The sequence below is a fragment of the Pleurodeles waltl genome, chromosome 7, assembly GCF_031143425.1.
Source record: "Pleurodeles waltl isolate 20211129_DDA chromosome 7, aPleWal1.hap1.20221129, whole genome shotgun sequence".
Classification (NCBI taxonomy): domain Eukaryota; kingdom Metazoa; phylum Chordata; class Amphibia; order Caudata; family Salamandridae; genus Pleurodeles; species Pleurodeles waltl.
Window position 1 is genome coordinate 1260577440 of NC_090446.1, and position 22526 is coordinate 1260599965.

Here is a 22526-nt window from a genome sequence, read left to right on the forward strand (position 1 = left end):
AAAGAAAGTGGTGCCAAGATCAGAACCTGGACAACCACACAGCCTTCAAAAATGCCATCCGCAGACACCACCAACTCATCCGAGCCTCCAAAAGAACCGCCTTCAAAGCCCGAATCCACAACAACGCCCACAGCCACAAGGAGCTCTTCAACATTGTGAAGGAACTCTCCAACCCCAGCTCCAACGTCAACGACATCCCACCATCCCAAGACCTCTGCGACTCCCTAGCCTCCTACTTCCACGTCAAGATTGCAGACATCCATGACAGCTTCAGCGCCCAGACCCCCCCCGGCAACCCCTAACACCACAGAGTCACCTCCGACTAACCTCCTGCTCTCCTGGACCCCCGTCAACGACAATGACACCATTGAAATCATGAACACCATCTGTGAGAAGGTAGCCTCTTTCTAGCCTTGTTACCCCCACTTTTGGCCTGTTTGTGAGTGTATGTCAGGGTGTTTGTCACTGTTTTCACTGTCTCACTGGGATCCTGATAGCCAGGCCTCAGTGCTCATAGTGAAAACACTATGGTTTCAGTATGTTTGTTATGTGTCACTGGGATCCTGCTGGTCAGGACCCCAGTGCTCATAGGTTTGTGGCCTATATGTATGTGTCACTGGGACCCTGTCACACAGGGCCCCAGTGCTCATAGGTGTGCATGTATATGTTCCCTGTGTGGTGCCTAACTGTCTCACTGAGGCTCTGCTAACCAGAACCTCAGTGGTTATGCTCTCTCATTACTTTCAAATTGTCACTAACAGGCTAGTGACCATTTTTACCAATTTACATTGGCTTACTGGAACACCCTTATAATTCCCTAGTATATGGTACTGAGGTACCAAGGGTATTGGGGTTCCAGGAGATCCCTATGGGCTGCAGCATTTCTTTTGCCACCCATAGGGAGCTCTGACAATTCTTACACAGGCCTGCCACTGCAGCCTGAGTGAAATAACGTCCACGTTATTTCACAGCCATTTTACACTGCACTTAAGTAACTTATAAGTCACCTATATGTCTAACCTTTACCTGGTAAAGGTTAGGTGCAAAGTTACTTAGTGTGAGGGCACCCTGGCACTAGCCAAGGTGCCCCCACATTGTTCAGAGCCAATTCACTGAACTTTGTGAGTGCGGGGACACCATTACACGCGTGCACTACATATAGGTCACTACCTATATGTAGCTTCACCATGGTAACTCCGAATATGGCCATGTAACATGTCTATGATCATGGAATTGCCCCCTCTATGCCATCCTGGCATTGTTGGTACAATTCCATGATCCCAGTGGTCTGTAGCCCAGACCCTGGTACTGCCAGACTGCCCTTCCTGGGGTTTCACTGCAGCTGCTGCTGCTGCCAACCCCTCAGACAGGCAGCTGCCCTCCTGGGGTCCAGCCAGGCCTGGCCCAGGATGGCAGAACAAAGAACTTCCTCTGAGAGAGGGTGTGACACCCTCTCCCTTTGGAAAATGGTGTGAAGGCAGGGGAGGAGTAGCCTCCCCCAGCCTCTGGAAATGCTTTGTTGGGCACAGAGGTGCCCAATTCTGCATAAGCCAGTCTACACCGGTTCAGGGACCCCTTAGCCCCTGCTCTGGCGCGAAACTGGACAAAGGAAAGGGGAGTGACCACTCCCCTGACCTGCACCTCCCCTGGGAGGTGTCCAGAGCTCCTCCAGTGTGCTCCAGACCTCTGCCATCTTGGAAACAGAGGTGCTGCTGGCACACTGGACTGCTCTGAGTGGCCAGTGCCACCAGGTGACGTCAGAGACTCCTTGTGATAGGCTCCTTCAGGTGTTAGTAGCCTTTCCTCTCTCCTAGGTAGCCAAACCCTCTTTTCTGGCTATTTAGGGTCTCTGTCTCTGGGGAAACTTCAGATAACGAATGCATGAGCTCAGCCGAGTTCCTCTGCATCTCCCTCTTCACCTTCTGATAAGGAATCGACCGCTGACCGCGCTGGAAGCCTGCAAACCTGCAACATAGTAGCAAAGACGACTACTGCAACTCTGTAACGCTGATCCTGCCGCCTTCTCGACTGTTTTCCTGCTTGTGCATGCTGTGGGGGTAGTCTGCCTCCTCTCTGCACCAGAAGCTCCGAAGAAATCTCCCGTGGGTCGACGGAATCTTCCCCCTGCAACCGCAGGCACCAAAAAGCTGCATCTCCGGTCCCTTGGGTCTCCTCTCAGCACGACGAGCGAGGTCCCTCGAATCCAGCGACACCGTCCAAGTGACCCCCACAGTCCAGTGACTCTTCAGCCCAAGTTTGGTGGAGGTAAGTCCTTGCCTCACCTCGCTGGGCTGCATTGCTGGGAACCGCGACTTTGCAAGCTACTCCGGCCCCTGTGCACTTCCGGCGGAAATCCTTCGTGCACAGCCAAGCCTGGGTCCACGGCACTCTAACCTGCATTGCACGACTTTCTAAGTTGGTCTCCGGCGACGTGGGACTCCTTTGTGCAACTTCGGCGAGCACTGTTTCACGCATCCTTGTAGTGCCTGTTTCTGGCACTTCTCCGGGTGCTGCCTGCTTCAGTGAGGGCTCTTTGTCTTGCTCGACGTCCCCTCTCTCTGCAGGTCCAATTTGCGACCTCCTGGTCCCTCCTGGGCCCCAGCAGCGTCCAAAAACGCCAAACTCACGATTTGCGTGTAGCAAGGCTTGTTGGCGTCCATCCGGCGGGAAAACACTTCTGCACGACTCTCCAAGGCGTGGGGGATCCATCCTCCAAAGGGGAAGTCTCTAGCCCATGTCGTTCCTGCAGTATTCACAGTTCTTCAGCCTAGTAAGAGCTTCTTTGCACCAACCGCTGGCATTTCTTGGGCATCTGCCCATCTCCGAGTTGCTTGTGACTTTTGGACTTGGTCCCCTTGTTCCACAGGTACCCTCAGTCAGGAATCCATCGTTGTTGCATTGCTGATTTGTGTTTTCCTTGCATTTTCCCTCTAACACGACTATTTTGTCCTTAGGGGAACTTTAGTGCACTTTGCACTCACTTTTCAGGGTCTTGGGGAGGGTTATTTTTCTAACTCTCACTATTTTCTAATAGTCCCAGCGACCCTCTACAAGGTCACATAGGTTTGGGGTCCATTCGTGGTTCACATTCCACTTTTGGAGTATATGGTTTGTGTTGCCCCTATCCCTATGTTTCCCCATTGCATCCTATTGTAATTATACATTGTTTGCACTGTTTTCTAAGACTATACTGCATATTTTTGCTATTGTGTATATATATCTTGTGTATATTTCCTATCCTCTTACTGAGGGTACACTCTAAGATACTTTGGCATATTGTCATAAAAATAAAGTACCTTTATTTTTAGTATAACTGTGTATTGTGTTTTCTTATGATATTGTGCATATGACACTAAGTGGTACTGTAGTAGCTTCACACGTCTCCTAGTTCAGCCTGAGCTGCTTTGCTAAGCTACCATTATCTATCAGCCTAAGCTGCTAGACACCCTATACACTAATAAGGGATAACTGGGCCTGGTGCAAGGTGCAAGTACCCCTTGGTACTCACTACAAGCCAGTCCAGCCTCCTACATTGGTTGTGCAGTGGTGGGATAAGTGCTTTGAGACTACTTACCACTCTTGTCATTGTACTTTTCATAAGAGAAAAATATACAAAACAAGGTCAGTGTATATACACATAGCCAAAAAGTTTTGCATTTCCTCTTTTCACTCTTTTCTAAGTGCTGAAAAGTACTTCTAAACTTTCAAAAAGTTCTTAAAAGTTTAAAAAGTTTTTTTCTGTCTTTCCAAAAAGTTCTGAAAACTTTTTTCTCTTTGTCTATCACTTTAACTCTCTCTAAAAAATGTCTGGCACAGGCCAAAAAGTTGAACTGTCCAAACTTGCATATGATCACCTTAGCTGGAAAGGAGCAAGGAGTCTCTGCATAGAGAGAGGTTTGAGTGTAGGGAAGAATCCTTCTTTAGAACTGTTAATTAATATGCTTAGAGTACAGGATAAGGCCATAAGTGCCCAATCTGTAGAAAAAGTAGCTAATGGTTCTCAATCTGATCCAGGGACTCCCCCAGGAAAAGGTTCAGGAAAGAAACTTCTCAGCCTGCCCATTACTAGAGAGTCTAGCATAGTTGGTACAGAGGTTGAATCACATCATACTGATGATGTGCTCTCACATTATGCTGGTAGCCAAGCTGTTAGGGTGCCCCTTGTAAGGGACAGGTCTCCTTCTGTTCATTCCCATCATACCTCTGTATCTAGAAATGTCCCTCCCACCCACCCTGATGACAGATTGTTAGAAAGGGAGCTCAATAGATTGAGAGTGGAACAAACCAGACTGAAGCTCAAGAAGCAACAGCTGGATTTGGATAGACAGTCTTTAGAAATAGAGAGGGAAAGACAGAAGTTGGGTTTAGATACCCATGGTGGCAGCAGCAGTATTCCCCATAGTCATCCTGCAAAAGAGCATGATTCCAGGAATCTGCACAAGATAGTTCCCCCTTATAAGGAGGGGGATGACATTAACAAGTGGTTTGCTGCACTTGAGAGGGCCTGTGCTGTACAGGATGTCCCTCAAAAGCAGTGGGCTGCTATCCTATGGCTATCATTTAGTGGAAAAGGTAGGGATAGGCTCCTTACAGTGAAAGAAAATGATGCCAATAATTTTACAGTTCTTAAGAATGCACTCCTGGATGGTTATGGCTTAACCACTGAACAGTACAGGATAAAGTTCAGAGAGACCAAAAAGGAGTCTTCACAAGACTGGGTTGATTTCATTGACCATTCAGTGAAGGCCTTGGAGGGGTGGTTACATGGCAGTAAAGTTACTGATTATGAAAGCCTGTATAACACAATCCTGAGAGAGCATATACTTAATAATTGTGTGTCTGATTTGTTGCACCAGTACCTGGTAGACTCTGATCTGACCTCTCCCCAAGAATTGGGAAAGAAGGCAGACAAATGGGTCAGAACAAGGGTGAACAGAAAAGTTCATACAGGGGGTGACAAAGATGGCAATAAGAAGAAAGATGGTGAAAAATCTCAAGATAAGCATGGGGATAAGGGTAAAACCAAAGATCCCACTTCAAATCTTAAACACTCTTCAGAGGGTGGGGATAAAACAAATTCTTCCTCTTCTTCCCAACATGCACACATTAAAAAGCCTTGGTGCTTTGTGTGTAAAAACAGAGGCCATAGGCCAGGGGATAAGTCCTGTCCAGGTAAACCCCCTGAACCTACCACCACTAATACATCAAGCTCTAGTGCCCCTAGCAGTAGTGGTACTAGTGGTGGGACTGCTGGCAACAGTCAAGCAAAGGGTGTAGTTGGGTTCACTTATGGGTCCATAGTGGAAACTGATGTAATCAGTCCCAAGACAGTTTCTGTCACACCTAGTGGCATTGGCCTTGCCACACTGGCTGCTTGTCCCCTTACAATGGATAAGTACAGGCAGACAGTTTCAATAAATGGTGTTGAGGCCTTGGCCTACAGGGACACAGGTGCCAGTTTCACTTTGGTGACTGAAAACCTAGTGCCTCCTGAACAACACATCATTGGACAACAGTATAAGATTATTGATGTCCATAACTCCACTAAGTTTCTTCCCTTAGCTATAATTCAGTTTAGTTGGGGTGGAGTTACTGGCCCTAAGCAGGTGGTGGTATCACCTAGCTTACCTGTAGACTGTCTCTTAGGTAATGACCTAGAGGCCTCAGGTTGGGCTGATGTAGAGTTTTATGCCCATGCAGCCATGCTGGGCATCCCTGAGGAATTGTTCCCTCTCATTTCAAGTGAAATGAAAAAGCAAAGGAGAGAAGGCCTGAAAACTCAGGATCCCTCTCCATCAACAGGTAAAAAGGGTATCACAGTATCCCCTAACCACCCTACCATTCAGGATACTATTCCTGTGGTGGGAGAAACCTCTCCTGGGGTGGCACCTGTTCCAAGGGAATCATCAGCTGGCAAAGCTGGACTCCCTGAGGTGGAAGTACCTCTCTGTGGGATAACTAACATTGGTGAGAAAAAGAGCACCATTTTAGTTAACATGGAGCATCCCTCCAACCCTCCCAGAGAAACTTTAGTGCAGAAACTCTGCACTGCCTCGCAACACTTAGGACAGCATCCCTGCCCTAGTGTGGAGCTGATAGGACAGCATCCCTGCCCTGCTCCAACCCAAGAGAAACAGCATCCCTGTTCTCTCTTCCAGCCATATGGACAAAGTTTTTGCCCAGCTACGGCTTTTCTGAGACAGCATCCCTGTCTGGCATTTCCATCACTACAAATAGGTTCAGTGGACAATTCCCACTGCTCTAAACTAAAATTTACTGATAGAAACTCTGAAAATACATCTTCACATTGTTGCTTAGCTAAAAAACTTCAAACAGGGTGGTTTACATCCCCACAGGGAAGTAACCATATAGTGGATGATAAAGGGAGTAACCAGTCTATTGCAGAGCTACTCTCTACTTATCACCACTTAGACAATAAAGTCTCAACTGGCCAAGGTTAGCCTTATTGTCCTTCGTTTGGGGGGGGGTTGTGTGAGAAGGTAGCCTCTTTCTAGCCTTGTTACCCCCACTTTTGGCCTGTTTGTGAGTGTATGTCAGGGTGTTTGTCACTGTTTTCACTGTCTCACTGGGATCCTGATAGCCAGGCCTCAGTGCTCATAGTGAAAACACTATGGTTTCAGTATGTTTGTTATGTGTCACTGGGATCCTGCTGGTCAGGACCCCAGTGCTCATAGGTTTGTGGCCTATATGTATGTGTCACTGGGACCCTGTCACACAGGGCCCCAGTGCTCATAGGTGTGCATGTATATGTTCCCTGTGTGGTGCCTAACTGTCTCACTGAGGCTCTGCTAACCAGAACCTCAGTGGTTATGCTCTCTCATTACTTTCAAATTGTCACTAACAGGCTAGTGACCATTTTTACCAATTTACATTGGCTTACTGGAACACCCTTATAATTCCCTAGTATATGGTACTGAGGTACCAAGGGTATTGGGGTTCCAGGAGATCCCTATGGGCTGCAGCATTTCTTTTGCCACCCATAGGGAGCTCTGACAATTCTTACACAGGCCTGCCACTGCAGCCTGAGTGAAATAACGTCCACGTTATTTCACAGCCATTTTACACTGCACTTAAGTAACTTATAAGTCACCTATATGTCTAACCTTTACCTGGTAAAGGTTAGGTGCAAAGTTACTTAGTGTGAGGGCACCCTGGCACTAGCCAAGGTGCCCCCACATTGTTCAGAGCCAATTCACTGAACTTTGTGAGTGCGGGGACACCATTACACGCGTGCACTACATATAGGTCACTACCTATATGTAGCTTCACCATGGTAACTCCGAATATGGCCATGTAACATGTCTATGATCATGGAATTGCCCCCTCTATGCCATCCTGGCATTGTTGGTACAATTCCATGATCCCAGTGGTCTGTAGCCCAGACCCTGGTACTGCCAGACTGCCCTTCCTGGGGTTTCACTGCAGCTGCTGCTGCTGCCAACCCCTCAGACAGGCAGCTGCCCTCCTGGGGTCCAGCCAGGCCTGGCCCAGGATGGCAGAACAAAGAACTTCCTCTGAGAGAGGGTGTGACACCCTCTCCCTTTGGAAAATGGTGTGAAGGCAGGGGAGGAGTAGCCTCCCCCAGCCTCTGGAAATGCTTTGTTGGGCACAGAGGTGCCCAATTCTGCATAAGCCAGTCTACACCGGTTCAGGGACCCCTTAGCCCCTGCTCTGGCGCGAAACTGGACAAAGGAAAGGGGAGTGACCACTCCCCTGACCTGCACCTCCCCTGGGAGGTGTCCAGAGCTCCTCCAGTGTGCTCCAGACCTCTGCCATCTTGGAAACAGAGGTGCTGCTGGCACACTGGACTGCTCTGAGTGGCCAGTGCCACCAGGTGACGTCAGAGACTCCTTGTGATAGGCTCCTTCAGGTGTTAGTAGCCTTTCCTCTCTCCTAGGTAGCCAAACCCTCTTTTCTGGCTATTTAGGGTCTCTGTCTCTGGGGAAACTTCAGATAACGAATGCATGAGCTCAGCCGAGTTCCTCTGCATCTCCCTCTTCACCTTCTGATAAGGAATCGACCGCTGACCGCGCTGGAAGCCTGCAAACCTGCAACATAGTAGCAAAGACGACTACTGCAACTCTGTAACGCTGATCCTGCCGCCTTCTCGACTGTTTTCCTGCTTGTGCATGCTGTGGGGGTAGTCTGCCTCCTCTCTGCACCAGAAGCTCCGAAGAAATCTCCCGTGGGTCGACGGAATCTTCCCCCTGCAACCGCAGGCACCAAAAAGCTGCATCTCCGGTCCCTTGGGTCTCCTCTCAGCACGACGAGCGAGGTCCCTCGAATCCAGCGATACCGTCCAAGTGACCCCCACAGTCCAGTGACTCTTCAGCCCAAGTTTGGTGGAGGTAAGTCCTTGCCTCACCTCGCTGGGCTGCATTGCTGGGAACCGCGACTTTGCAAGCTACTCCGGCCCCTGTGCACTTCCGGCGGAAATCCTTCGTGCACAGCCAAGCCTGGGTCCACGGCACTCTAACCTGCATTGCACGACTTTCTAAGTTGGTCTCCGGCGACGTGGGACTCCTTTGTGCAACTTCGGCGAGCACCGTTTCACGCATCCTTGTAGTGCCTGTTTCTGGCACTTCTCCGGGTGCTGCCTGCTTCAGTGAGGGCTCTTTGTCTTGCTCGACGTCCCCTCTCTCTGCAGGTCCAATTTGCGACCTCCTGGTCCCTCCTGGGCCCCAGCAGCGTCCAAAAACGCCAAACGCACGATTTGCGTGTAGCAAGGCTTGTTGGCGTCCATCCGGCGGGAAAACACTTCTGCACGACTCTCCAAGGCGTGGGGGATCCATCCTCCAAAGGGGAAGTCTCTAGCCCATGTCGTTCCTGCAGTATTCACAGTTCTTCAGCCTAGTAAGAGCTTCTTTGCACCAACCACTGGCATTTCTTGGGCATCTGCCCATCTCCGAGTTGCTTGTGACTTTTGGACTTGGTCCCCTTGTTCCACAGGTACCCTCAGTCAGGAATCCATCGTTGTTGCATTGCTGATTTGTGTTTTCCTTGCATTTTCCCTCTAACACGACTATTTTGTCCTTAGGGGAACTTTAGTGCACTTTGCTCTCACTTTTCAGGGTCTTGGGGAGGGTTATTTTTCTAACTCTCACTATTTTCTAATAGTCCCAGCGACCCTCTACAAGGTCACATAGGTTTGGGGTCCATTCGTGGTTCACATTCCACTTTTGGAGTATATGGTTTGTGTTGCCCCTATCCCTATGTTTCCCCATTGCATCCTATTGTAATTATACATTGTTTGCACTGTTTTCTAAGACTATACTGCATATTTTTGCTATTGTGTATATATATCTTGTGTATATTTCCTATCCTCTTACTGAGGGTACACTCTAAGATACTTTGGCATATTGTCATAAAAATAAAGTACCTTTATTTTTAGTATAACTGTGTATTGTGTTTTCTTATGATATTGTGCATATGACACTAAGTGGTACTGTAGTAGCTTCACACGTCTCCTAGTTCAGCCTGAGCTGCTTTGCTAAGCTACCATTATCTATCAGCCTAAGCTGCTAGACACCCTATACACTAATAAGGGATAACTGGGCCTGGTGCAAGGTGCAAGTACCCCTTGGTACTCACTACAAGCCAGTCCAGCCTCCTACACCATCCACTCTGGCTCTCCATCTGACCACTGCCCTCACCACATCCTCAACAAAGCAAGCTCCGTCATCGCACCCCAACTACAGAAGAACTTCAACAGCTCCTTCGAGTCAGCCACCTTGCCGGAGAGCTGGAAACACACCGAGATCAACGCCCTCCTCAAAAAACCCAAGGCGGACTTAAAGAACCTCAAGAACTTCCGGCCTATCTCCCTGCTCCCTTTCCTTGCAAAAGTCATTGAGAAGGCCGTCAACAGACATCATACGCTTCCTAGAGGAGAACCGCACCCTATGCACTTCCCAATCCGGATTCTGCAGCAACAACATCACCAAAACCGCCCTCATCGGCACCACCGATGACATCAGAACCATACTGGACAGCGGCAAAACCACGGCCTTCATCCTCCTGGACCTCTCAGCCGCATTCAACACCGTCAGCCACCAAATCCTACGCTCACACCCCAGCAATGCTGGAATCTGTGACAGAGCCCTGGACTGGGTCACCTCCTTTCTCACCAGCAGAACCCAGAGAGTCCGCCTCCCCCCATTCCGCTCGGAGGCCACCGAAATCATCTGCGGCGTACCCCAGGGTTTGTCACTCAGCCCAACCCTTTTCAATGTCTACATGGCCAGCTTGTTAAAATCGCCCGATCCCACAACCTCAACATCATCTCATATGCGGATGACACCCAGCTGATCCCCTCCCTCACCAAGGAGTCTTCCAAGACCTACCTCTACGAAGGAATGAAGGCCATCACCAAATGGATGAAGAGCAGCTGCCTCAAACTCAATTCGGAAAAGACGGAAGTCCTTATCTTTGGCTCCACCCCCTCTGCATGGGATGACTCCTGGTGGCCTGCCACTCTCGAACCACTCTGACTCCCACCGACCACGCATGCAACCTAGGATTCATCCTGGATCCCTCACTATCCATGACCCAGCAAGTCAACGCCATCTCCTCCTCCTGCTTCAACTCCCCCACATGCTCCAAAAGATATACAAATGGATACCCAACAAAACCAGAAGAACAGTCACCCAAGCCCTCATAAGCAGCAAACTGGACTACAGCAATGCCCTCTACACAGGAACCATGGCCAAACCCCAGAAGAGGCTGCAACACATCCAGAACGCCTCTGCACGCCTCATCCTGGACATCCCCTGCCACTGCCACATCACAGACCACCTGAAAAACCTGCACTGGCTTCCAGTCAACAAGAGAATCACCTTCAAACTCCTCACCCACGCTCACAAAGCACTGCACCACACCGGACCAGAATACCTTAACAAACAACTCTCCTTCTATACCCCGATGCGGCATCTCTGCTCCGCTGACCTAGCCCTTGCAACCGTCTCACGCTGTAGGAGGCTGGCCTGGTTTGTAGTGGTACCAAGGGGTACTTACACTCTGCACAAGGTCCAGTTATCCCTTATTAGTGTAGAAGAGGTGTCTAGCAGCTTAGGCTGATAGAAAAGGGTAGCTTAGCAGAGAAGCTTAGGCTGAACTAGGAGACATGCAAAGCTCCCACTATACTACTGGTGTCATATGCACAATATCATAAGAAAACACAATACACAGATATACTAAAAATAAAGGTACTTTATTTTTATGACAATATGCCAAAAGTATCTCAGTGAGTACCCTCAGTATGAGGATAGCAAATATACACAAGATATATGTACACAATACCAAAAATATGCAGTAATAGCAATCAAAAGCAATTCAAGCAATGTACAGTCACAATAGATTGCAATGAGAGCATATAGGTATAGGGGCAACACAAACCATATACTCCAAAAGTGGAATGCGAACCACGAATGGACCCCAAACCTATGTGAGCTTGTAGCGGGTCGCTGGGACTGTAACAAAACAGTTAGGGTTAGAAAAATAGCCCACCCCAAGACCCTGAAAAGTAGGTGTAAAGTTGCACCTAAGTTCCCCAGAGAGCACAGAGGTCGTGATAGGGGAATTCTGAAAGGAAGACCAACACCAGCAATGCAACAACGATGGATTTCCGGACAAGAGTATCTGTGGAACAAGGGGACCAAGTCCAAGAGTCGCGACAAAGTCGAGATTGGGCAGATGCTCAGGAAATGCCAGCTGAGGGTGCAAAGAAGCTGCCACCGGATGGTAGAAGCTGTGGATTCTGCAAGAACGAAGACGACTAGGAATGTCCCCTTTGGAGGATGGATGTCACACGTCGTGAAGAAGCTTGCAGAGGTGTTTCCACGCAGAAAGACCACAAACAAGCTTTGCTAGCTGCAAGGGTCGTGGTTAGGGTTTTTGGGTGCTGCTGTGGCCCAGGAGGGACCAGGAGGTCGCCAATTGGTGAGGAGACAGAGGGGGCGCCCTGCAAGACAAGGAGCCCTCTCAGGAGCAGGCAGCACCCGCAGAAGTGCTGGAACCGGCACTACGATGAAGAGTGAACCGGAGCTCACCCGAAGTCACAAAAGAAGATCCCACGATGCCGGAGGAGAACTCAGGAGGTTGTGCACTGCAGATTAGAGTGTCGGGGACCCAGGCTTGGCTGTGCACAAAGGAAATCCTGGAAGAGTGCACAGGAGCCGGAGCAGCTGCAAATCACGCGGAACCCAGCAATGCAGTCTAGCTTGGTGAGGCAAGGACTTACCTCCACCAAACTTGGACTGAAGAGTCACTGGACTGTGGGAGTCACTTGGACAGAGTTGCTGAGTTCCAGGGACCACGCTCGTCATGCTGAGAGGGGACCCAGAGGATCAGTGATGCAGTCTTTTGGTGCCTGCGGTTGCAGGGGGAAGATTCCGTCGACCCACAGGAGATTTCTTCAGAGCTTCTAGTGCAGAGAGGAGGCAGACTACCCCCACAGCATGCACCACCAGAAAAACAGTCGAGAAGACGGCTGGATCAGCGATACAAGGTTGCAGTAGTCGTCTTTGCTACTTTGTTGCAGTTTTGCAGGCGTCCAGAGCAGTCAGCGGTCGATTCCTTGGCAGAAGGTGAAGAGAGAGATGCAGAGGAACTCTGATGAGCTCTTGCATTCGTTATCTAAAGAATTCCCCAAAGCAGAGACCCTAAATAGCCAGAAAAGGAGGTTTGGCTACTTAGGAAGGAGGATAGGCTAGCAACACAGGTAAGAGCCTATCAGAAGGAGTTTCTGACATCACCTGCTGGCACTGGCCACTCAGAGCAGTCCAGTGTGCCAGCAGCACCTCTGTTTCCAAGATGGCAGAGGTCTGGAGCACACTGGAGGAGCTCTGGGCACCTCCCCTGGGAGCTGCAGGTCAGGGGAGTGGTCACTCCTCTTTCCTTTGTCCAGTTTCGCGCCAGAGCAGGGCTGGGGGATCCCTGAACCGGTGTAGACTGGCTTAAGCAGAGATGGGCACCATCTGTGCCCATCAAAGCATTTCCAGAGGCTGGGGGAGGCTAGTCCTCCCCAGCCCTGCCACCTTTATCCAAAGGGAGAGGGTGTAACACCCTCTCTCTGAGGAAGTCCTTTGTTCTGCCTTCCTGGGCCAAGCCTGGCTGGACCCCAGGAGGGCAGAAACCTGTCTAAGGGGTTGGCAGCAGCTGCAGTGAAACCCCGGGAAAGGTAGTTTGGCAGTACCCAGGTCTGTGCTAGAGACTCGGGGAATCATGGAATTGTCTTGGGTTTACAATTCCATGATCTTAGACATGTTACATGGCCATGTTCGGAGTTACCATTGTGACGCTGTACATACAGTGCACGCGTGTAATGGTGTCCCCGCACTCACAAAGTCCGGGGAATTTGCCCTGAACGATGTGGGGGCACCTTGGCTAGTGCCAGGGTGCCCACACACTAAGTAACTTAGCACCCAACCTTTACCAGGTAAAGGTTAGACATATAGGTGCCTTATAAGTTACTTAAGTGCAGTGGTAAATGGCTGTGAAATAACGTGGGCGTTATTTCACTCAGGCTGCATTGGCAGGCCTGTGTAAGAATTGTCAGAGCTCCCTATGGGTGGCAAAAGAAATGCTGCAGCCCATAGGGATCTCCTGGAACCCCAATACCCTGGGCACCTCAGTACCATATACTAGGGAATTATAAGGGTGTTCCAGTATGCCAATGTGAATTTGTGAAATTGGTCACTAGCCTGTTAGTGACAATTTGTACAGAGAGAGCATAACCACTGAGGTTCTGGTTAGCAGAGCCTCAGTGAGACAGTTAGGCATCACACAGGGAACACATACATATAGGTCACAAACTTATGAGCACTGGGGTCCTGACTAGCAGGGTCCCAGTGACACATAACATACATACTGAAAACATAGGGTTTTCACTATGAGCACTGGGCCCTGGCTAGCAGGATCCCAGTGAGACAGTGAAAACACCCTGACATACACTCACAAACAGGCCAAAAGTGGGGGTAACAAGGCTAAAAAGAGGCTACTTTCTCACACACGCGTCCGCAGAACTACAACTGGTGGTAGATCATTTTCACACCTCGCTGCCAAAACGTGGAACACTCTTCCCACCCACTTGCGCCAGACCAAAGACCTCTTTACCTTCAGGAAACTTCTCTAACCCTGGCTGTTCGAGCAGTAGCAGCACCTCCCCCCATCCCCACCATCTCCCCCTCCACAGCACCTTGAGACCCTCAAAGGTGAGTAGTGTGCTTTACAAATCCCTGATTGATTGATTGTGACAGAGTAACCCTGCCACCAACTTCTAAATCAGGCCCTAAGCCTTTGTTAAATAGAAGTAGCACCTCAAAGTTTGAATTTGCAACAGGTGCAGTGCTCTATTGCATACCTGTCTGGTATAGAGAGGCTGCTGTTTTTCTGCTGCAAGGACATGCTCTATGTGTGAGACTCCAGTTAGCTATCAGCTAGAGTCCTTTATGAGTGAGAAACAATCTTCCTGGATTTCTAGACGTCCCTCTTTGCCTTTACTGTTTCACAGTGCAAGCATGATAAAAATGTCTCTATGATAACTGGTGCAGTGTGTTGTCTATTCCATGGAAATTCTTATAGTCTTACTTACAAAATATACGTACTGAAAAACATAAGGCCTAAAATAAGAACTAAGGCCTGTATTTAAGAAAAAAATGATGAATCAGAACTGATGCGCCACTTTTTCTGCGCCATCCCCCACCGGCACCTAACAACACCATATTTATAACATGGTGCACCATGGCGGTCGTTAACACAATAGCTTCAAAGCTTTAAACTCTATTGTGGCGCTTTGCTTCACCGGCGTCAAAAATGTTGACGCTATTGTTGCAAAGTACAAGGAGGCCCATAGATTACTATGTCAGTGTCATTTTAACGCCAGCTGTGAGCAGGCATCAAAAATGATACCAATAATGGCACAGTGAAATCTGTTAAATTTCACTGCACCATTTTTGCAGGCCTCCTAACGCCGGAGCTCCCCTTGCATACATTATGCCTGGCGCAGACATAATGTGACGCAAGGGTTTACAAAGTGATGCAATTCATGCATTTCACCACTATGTAAATATGGCGTGAGGAAAAAGCCACTTAACCAGTCCCCCAGTGTCAAAAAAATTATGCTATGGCGGGGCTATGGTGGAGCTAGGGGATCTTAAATATACCCCTAAATATTGTGTGACTACATCTACTGAATGCACACTATCAAAATGCATAAAACATGAGCAACACATAATATACAGTGACCATCATCATTTACCAATAAACATTAGCGGTAATTGATTGGGGACCTTAGGCCATGAATGTATGGTGTACAGTTGTTCACTGTGCACCAATGAATTCATGGTAATTTAGGTACCAGATAAATTATCATCACATATTTTAACTTTGATGTCAGTGCATAGTTGCCTAAGCAGAGTTACAGATTATCTCATGTAACTGTCGGGCAAAAGCAGGCCAAGAACTGTGTCTTTGAGCTAGAATCGTTTTATTCGTGACAACTAGATGAAACCAAGTTGCAACTTAATTAAAGAGCCGTTAATACACACACAATCCCACTGATGTGTTTTGCGTCTCTTTAACAACGGATATATTTTGTTGAGCTTTCTGAATTCACAGACTCATTGGGAGCTCAATAATGTATCATACCAACACTATGAATATCTTATTGTGATTTATTTGTTTATGTGTTTCTTATCCCAAAGCAACTGACGAGCCTTCAAAAATCTACTTGATGGATTCTGGAGTAGGTATGATGAGTCCTTTCCCACTGGCATTCCAAAGGCCACGCAATACAATTATGATGGTCAACTTGGATTTCTTTCCACTGGATCCTTTTATGGTAAATATAGAGTATTGTTTGATAGTAAATCTACTACATAGTCTGTTTTTATCTTCTTTTGTCTTCCTTTTTCGCTATGCATCATTCCCCTTCTGAACCCAATCCCCTCTTTGCTCTGAAAATCACTTTCCCGTGTTTTACCCCACGTGCCTCCCGAAGAAGCAAGGTCAAACATTCCACAGAGGTGGGGGGTGCCCTCCAGGTAGCTAAAACACTCCTCTGTACCGTCCTATGGGCCGGTAGTTATGCAGTTTGGGCATGATAAGTAACATCAAAGTTGATAGGTTTAAACAGTGTGTTTATTGTTTTGCAAAGTCAAACATATGTGAGGCTAAATGGAACGTAATGGCTACATTAGGAGGTCATTTGGGACTATATCACCAACTAATGCTGTTTCACCTGTAACTGAAGTGAATTCGGATGCTTAAATACCATTGTAAATTGCATTCGAATCTCTGTACTAAAACCTGTCAAAGGACCACATCAGAAACAATCAAATTACTATTACACAGATCACAATTAAGCTTTGTGAGCTCAGAAAATTTCTGAGATGGTCGCGCAGCTAGAATAATGAAAGACCTCCATTGTGTAGGCATCATAGTTTGCTTTTGCCCCACCAAAGCCTGTAGCACAGTGCAATTCGTATTGACTACCTAAGTCTAAGGTGACAATGATACAAGATGCCTAGATGGATCCACTTTCTAAATTGTGCATGGCAACTTCAAGATGACTAACGGATCCTCCGCCAAGGGGAGTAGAAAGAGCCACATGCGCGTCACTCCTGGCAGGGGATACACAGAGAGAAACCCTGTGCAGGAATAAGGGGACCAGTCCCTGAATAGAACAGCATATCAGCTCCAAGATGGTGCTTGATTCCTCCAACAACGGATGACTGTAAGGGCTCAGCACCTACAATATGCTGCCCCATACAACAAGGTGCACTGAAAAATGACTATTGCAGGAGGGAATTGGAGCTACCCTAATACTAAAAATTCAAAGAGTCAGGATACCTCTTGCCCCAATCCACCCTAAGAATCATAACTACAAGACTGGCCATTGTTAAGGGGAGAGAAAGAACTTGTATGGTGCAAAGGTGATAACTCATAGCGGAAGAGACATGACTTATGTGTAAACCCTGCGACAAAGCAGAGATACACATTTTTTCTGATGCTATACTGCCTGAACTGTTCGAAGGCAACCACAAGGTAATTGTAAGCAATTGGAGTTTGAGAATCTCTTAACATGCTGTGTCAAAGAACAACACTTAGAGAGGTTCTTGATATGTGCGAATTGTAACAGTATTGGTGATTGATGTGTTTTTAGATGGTAGTGTGCTGCCGCGATGGCCGCAGATTCCACCACGCTTTGGCGACATGTAGGAGGCTGGCCTGGCTTGTAGTGGGTACCAAGGGGTACTTACACTCTGTACCAGGTCCAGTTATCCCACATTAGTGTAGAAGAGGTGTTTCTAGCAGCTTAGGCTGATAGAAGTAGCTACAGCAGAGCAGCTTAGGCTGAACTAGGAGACAGGCAAAGCTCCTACTATACCACTGGTGTCATATGCACAATATCTTAAGAAAACACAATACACAGATATACTAAAAAAAAAGGTACTTTATTTTCATGACAATATGCCAAAAGTATCTCAGTGAGTACCCTCAGTATGAGGATGCCAAATATACACAAGATATATGTACACAATACCAAAAATATGCAGTAATAGCAAAAGGAAGTAATGCAAGCAGTGTAAAGTTACAGTAGATTGCAATAGGAGCACATAGGGATAGGGGCAACACAAACCATATACTCCAAAAGTGGAATGCGAACCACGAATGGACCCCAAACCTATGTGAGCTTGCAGAGGGTCGCTGGGACTGTAAGAAAACAGCTTTGGCGACAGAACTGTGAAAAAGACCCTGCTAACGAAGTATAACCCCTACAATGGTTATAAAGGCACAATTTATTTCGAACTCCATTGAAAGTGATGCTGATTGTTGGAAGTAGTACACGGATATTGCATACTTCTCTCCTTCGCTTTGCTGATTTTCTGTTGCTATATAGACAGACGGAATACTGAGAGAATATTTAAAGAATTTTAAGCAACCTCGTCTAGCTCAACAGAGCAGCTGCTTGATAGCGTTCACAATCTTACAACGGATGGCCCATTCCATGAGAAGTATAGAGAACTTCTCGAAGTCTTAGAGTGTTAAGACAATGAAACAAAGCTTTGTAAATGGTTACCTTCAGCAGTCAATTAAATTGGGCTGTAAGGAAATCAAAGTTTAAGTGAGTGTAAAATGAAATTTATCGACATGGCCTCATTCTATTATTACCGAAAGCTTTCAAGACACGTTTTGAATAGATTCACCAGGTTGAGAGAAGAAGGATTAAACCACTGATAGACCAAGCAAAATATTGGCTATGAGATCCTCATTTCTTCCGAAAGAATGTATGTTATATGAAGTGGAAATACAAGGGCCGGTTTATTTCCTGGGCATCATAGTATTTTTTTCAGTGGTAACTATAATATACTTTTTCCAGTTCCTACGAGTACTAACAAAAATGGACACCACGAACCTCAGGTACAGAGGGACCTTCCAATTTGCCTTCTGTTGAGCTGGCAGTAGGCTGGTAAAGAAATTGTCAGAACAAGTGTGGAAGATGTGAATACTGTCCAAGGACTAACCAATGAGAGACAACGATCACCTGTTGCAGGAAGCACGACTGTTAGAACTACTATTCACACATGGGCCCATATTTATACTTTTTTTGCCCCGCATTTGCGCCGTTTTTTGACGCAAAAGCGGCGCTAAAAAAGTACAAATATGGGCCATGATGGTGTTTAACATTAGTTCTGACCTGCTGTTATGACAGTAAAGTTATTGCTTAATTAAAAACACGGATCAAGAGAAAATGCATCTGAGTGTATCCAGGGTATCAGAGAGGTTTAATAGTTTCAAGGAGACAGCAACTAAGAAGATAGCAGATTTTCAGTGTGTGGCAAAATCTGCTAGCCAATCCATGCCAGGATAAAAAAGGCAAATCTGGAGATTCCAGTTGGTTGTTACATAGCTTCTTTACCTCGTGCTCGTTTCAAAACTGATTGGTTTATAGCTTGTATCATGCCCCACGTACCAATTTGGCTGGTTTAGATTAAATAATGAGGTCACAGAGCACAGTCTGTGATTATAATCATCATGAACGTTTAAGACTATTTACAATTGACTTTTTGCTTTCTTGTTGAGGGGCCAGCTTGTGTGAAAGGTTGGTGACTTCATGTAAAGTGGAAGTACATCAAGGAAATGAAATACCATTCCTCAGTCTTTTGGTGGAAAAGAGCTATGGGTCTGATATACATTACTGTTTTGCTGTCACAATGGCTATGATCCTCAGACTCACAGAGCAATGAGCAACCATAAACTAAAGATACCCGATGAGTCAGAAAAGTGTCTCCAATTTCAAAAATGTCTTTTGTTATTCAATCCAAATCACAAATAGGTAACGTTTTCAAAGATCATCTCCCTCTTCTTTGAAATTCCCAAGGACATCTATCAATGATTTGTGACCACATTTCTAGTTGCAAACCATTAAAAGGATACAGACATCCAGGTCTAATGCTAATGTATTCACAGATAAGCAGTCTCGGGAGAACAGGCCTTTTCCAAAGGAGAAACCTTTTTTTGAAAGGATGTAAAATTTAATATTCTAACATTATTCCCCCAAACAATGGATATATTGATTATATATGGGATACAATTCTCAATTACTGTTCAAACTACAATCAACATGGGGGCAGCGCATTTTGGGCCACATGTATGACACATTTTTTCATTCACAAACGGCCTAATTCAAAGAATTGGGCCTTTTGCAAATGCAAAAATGTATTTTTGTAAGTACCAAGCCCAAATTCTGATTTGGTAACCTGTTACCGAATTGCAATTTGGATTTGCAATTCGATAGGAGGAAAGGGACTTGTTTTGATTATCCGTTCCTAATGCCGATTCACAGTGGTTTTTATGTATGTTGTGCGACCGAAATGCGTCCGCAAAACATTCGTATTTTACCACCACCCTGAAGTTGGTGGTAACCCATGTGCAAATGGGAAGGAGTCCCATTTGAGAATGGTTGTAAAAATATTTTTAAGAGCAGACTGTGATCCACGCAACACTGCCTACTCTTAGAAAATGAAAATAAAACTCTTCTTTTTTTTGTTTGAAACACATCCCATTTTCCTTAAAGGAAAAAGGGCTGTATTTTTTTTAAAAGACTCCGTTATTGAAAAGCAGTCACAGACATGGTGGTCTGCTGACCCCAGCAGGCCACCATCCCTGTGATTTTTGCAATTCCCAAAGTGTTGCAAACCAAGACCTTCCTCATCAATATTTATGAGAGAGGTCTATATGCGACCCACTGGAAATTGCAAAATGTGTAAAACACACATTTGTACATTAGTGGTTGTGACTACCCAATAGAGATTCACAATAATGTGATACTTAGTAACCTCAAAAACAAATGTTAGTACATATGGCCCATAATTCGAAGAGATGGATTTAGCTTTACTGTTTTGACTTCTGGCCCAGAAAGATTTGTGAAAGTGCATGTATACTTAGTTGGGGAAGGGGAAGATTTACTATTCAGACTCCAGTCACAGAAAATTGGGCACAATATATGTATTGGCGGGGCGATATTAAATATCCTAACTCTACCACTCCAACTAGTATTTGGTGAAAGTGCTTATATTCAGGAAATTCAGATTTAGGGGCTTATTCGTGAGAGGCTCGCCTCAATGGAGGATCACTTTTTGTGACCTTCTGGTGGCGCAAACCTCTCAGTCATATCAATGAGGCCATGCAAAGCCACTTTGGGTGGCTTTAAATGGCCTTATCGAAATGGAGTAAGGCAAAGCAGTAGAAATCGCTGCATTGCCTTACTCTGCACCAAGGAGGTGTACCATGTGTGTTGCGGTGGGTTTTCACTTGCAACAACCATGGGTTTTGATGCTGCCCCAGATTTACTTAATCTCATAAACGTGGGAAAGAGTAAAAACATTACGCCTCCTGTGGTGAGGCTTAATGAGGGAAAATATTTGTATTTCTCAGTGTTTTTAACTCTTTTCACATGTGCTGCATTCTGCAGCAGATATAGAATGAGAAAAATGTCTCTCAGGACGTTTTTGTGCAAGTAGGTGCCCCTTCTTCAGGGCTGCGTATTGGCAGATTAGTTTTACTTATGAATTTTAATGCAAGAAGTGAAAGTTAAAGATACTGACCTGCTTACATGACTCCAAAGAGCACTCTCACTTACTCGGTTGAGCAACCTTACCTTTCTCTTTTCCCTAGCAGCTCACATTTTTTTATCTCTCTTTCCTGGTATCCCCTTTTCTGATGTACAAACATTTCTAACCAGCTGTTTTATTTCTCTTTCATTTAGACAGTCATGAGGGCCGCAGCTTACTGCTCTGCAAACAACATCCCCTTTCCCCCTGTAGTCATCCCAGAAGGGGAGGAATTAAACCCTTCTCAAGCCTACTACATATTTGAGGAGGTGAATAAGCCGACAGTGATTCACATACCACTTTTTAACAAGCAGAATAGCGGAGGTAAGAAGATACATTGTGTACCTGTGCAGTTGCGTAACGTTTGTGGTGTCAGCAGTACCTAGTTATTTACTCATGTGTGACCCTCGAAGAAGAGAAGCAGTACTTGAAGTCAACTTTTATAGAAAATTCTTCAACATTAGTTTGGTATAAAAATAAAATAAGAAAATCAACACAGTCTAACTGTTAAAAATGCACACTATTAGTTTAACATTCATCTACATATCCTTCTTGATAGTTCCTGTTTAATTGTGGCTTATACAGCATATTGACTCAAGTAAGATCTACATTTCACATTAACAGGATGGAGAAGACTGTTAGCCAGAGTTTATTAATTTAGTCCCCTCAACCTGACTTGAAATGAGTTTCTAAAAAACTCAAATGATCTCACTGGTGATGTGGCTTAGACTTTGAAGGAGCTAAACTACACGTTTGGCATCACTAGTTTTCATGTAAACAAACCTTTTTTTACTGCATGCGCAGTGCACTATAATGAGATCATTTAAGAAGTTCAACTAACTTGATTCACCTCAAATGTTGGATGTTGTATATTTAGGGGCATATTTATCAAAGGTTTGCATCACCTGCGCAACACTTAGGGTGATGGCAGCGCCTAGATGAGATTAACCAAGCCACCAAGGCCATCTTTGGTGGCCCTGAGGTGCATGGTAAATCTGGAGTAACGCAAGGCAGTTCATCTCTCTGCCTCATGTTAATCTGCCCCAGGGAGGTGTTTCATGGCTGGAGCGTAGGTGTTCGCACACATCCACCCATGAATTTTGGCACATTCCCAGATGAGTGGTAGACCTGGAATGCCTCAAAATGCTATGCCTTTCCAGGGAAAGCAGAATGAGGAGAAATATATTTATTTATCCTTGTTGGACTTTTGGCCATACGCATGGTCATACCTAGTCTTTTTGCCTCCTTCCTCCTGTTTTTTCTGACCTCTCGCTGTTGGCTCTAGGACTCTGAGCACTTTATCACTGTTGACCAGTGCTAAAGTGCAGGTGCTCTCCCATTTAAAGTTGGTATGATTGGCTTATACCTAATTGGCATATTTCATTTACCTAT

At 46.2% G+C, this 22526-nt stretch overlaps 1 protein-coding gene across 5 annotated transcripts in view; it reads left to right on the forward strand.

Moving 5' to 3' along the window:
* Positions 1-22526, forward strand: part of LOC138246148 (cytosolic phospholipase A2 gamma-like) — an 823362-nt gene that overhangs the window by 626866 nt on the left and 173970 nt on the right. For all 5 annotated transcript variants that reach the window (XM_069200427.1, XM_069200426.1, XM_069200424.1 and 2 more), the window contains 2 exons: positions 15723-15859; positions 21290-21458. In XM_069200427.1, coding sequence (XP_069056528.1) covers positions 15723-15859; positions 21290-21458 — 306 coding nt within the window. The remainder of the gene's footprint in view (positions 1-15722; positions 15860-21289; positions 21459-22526) is intronic.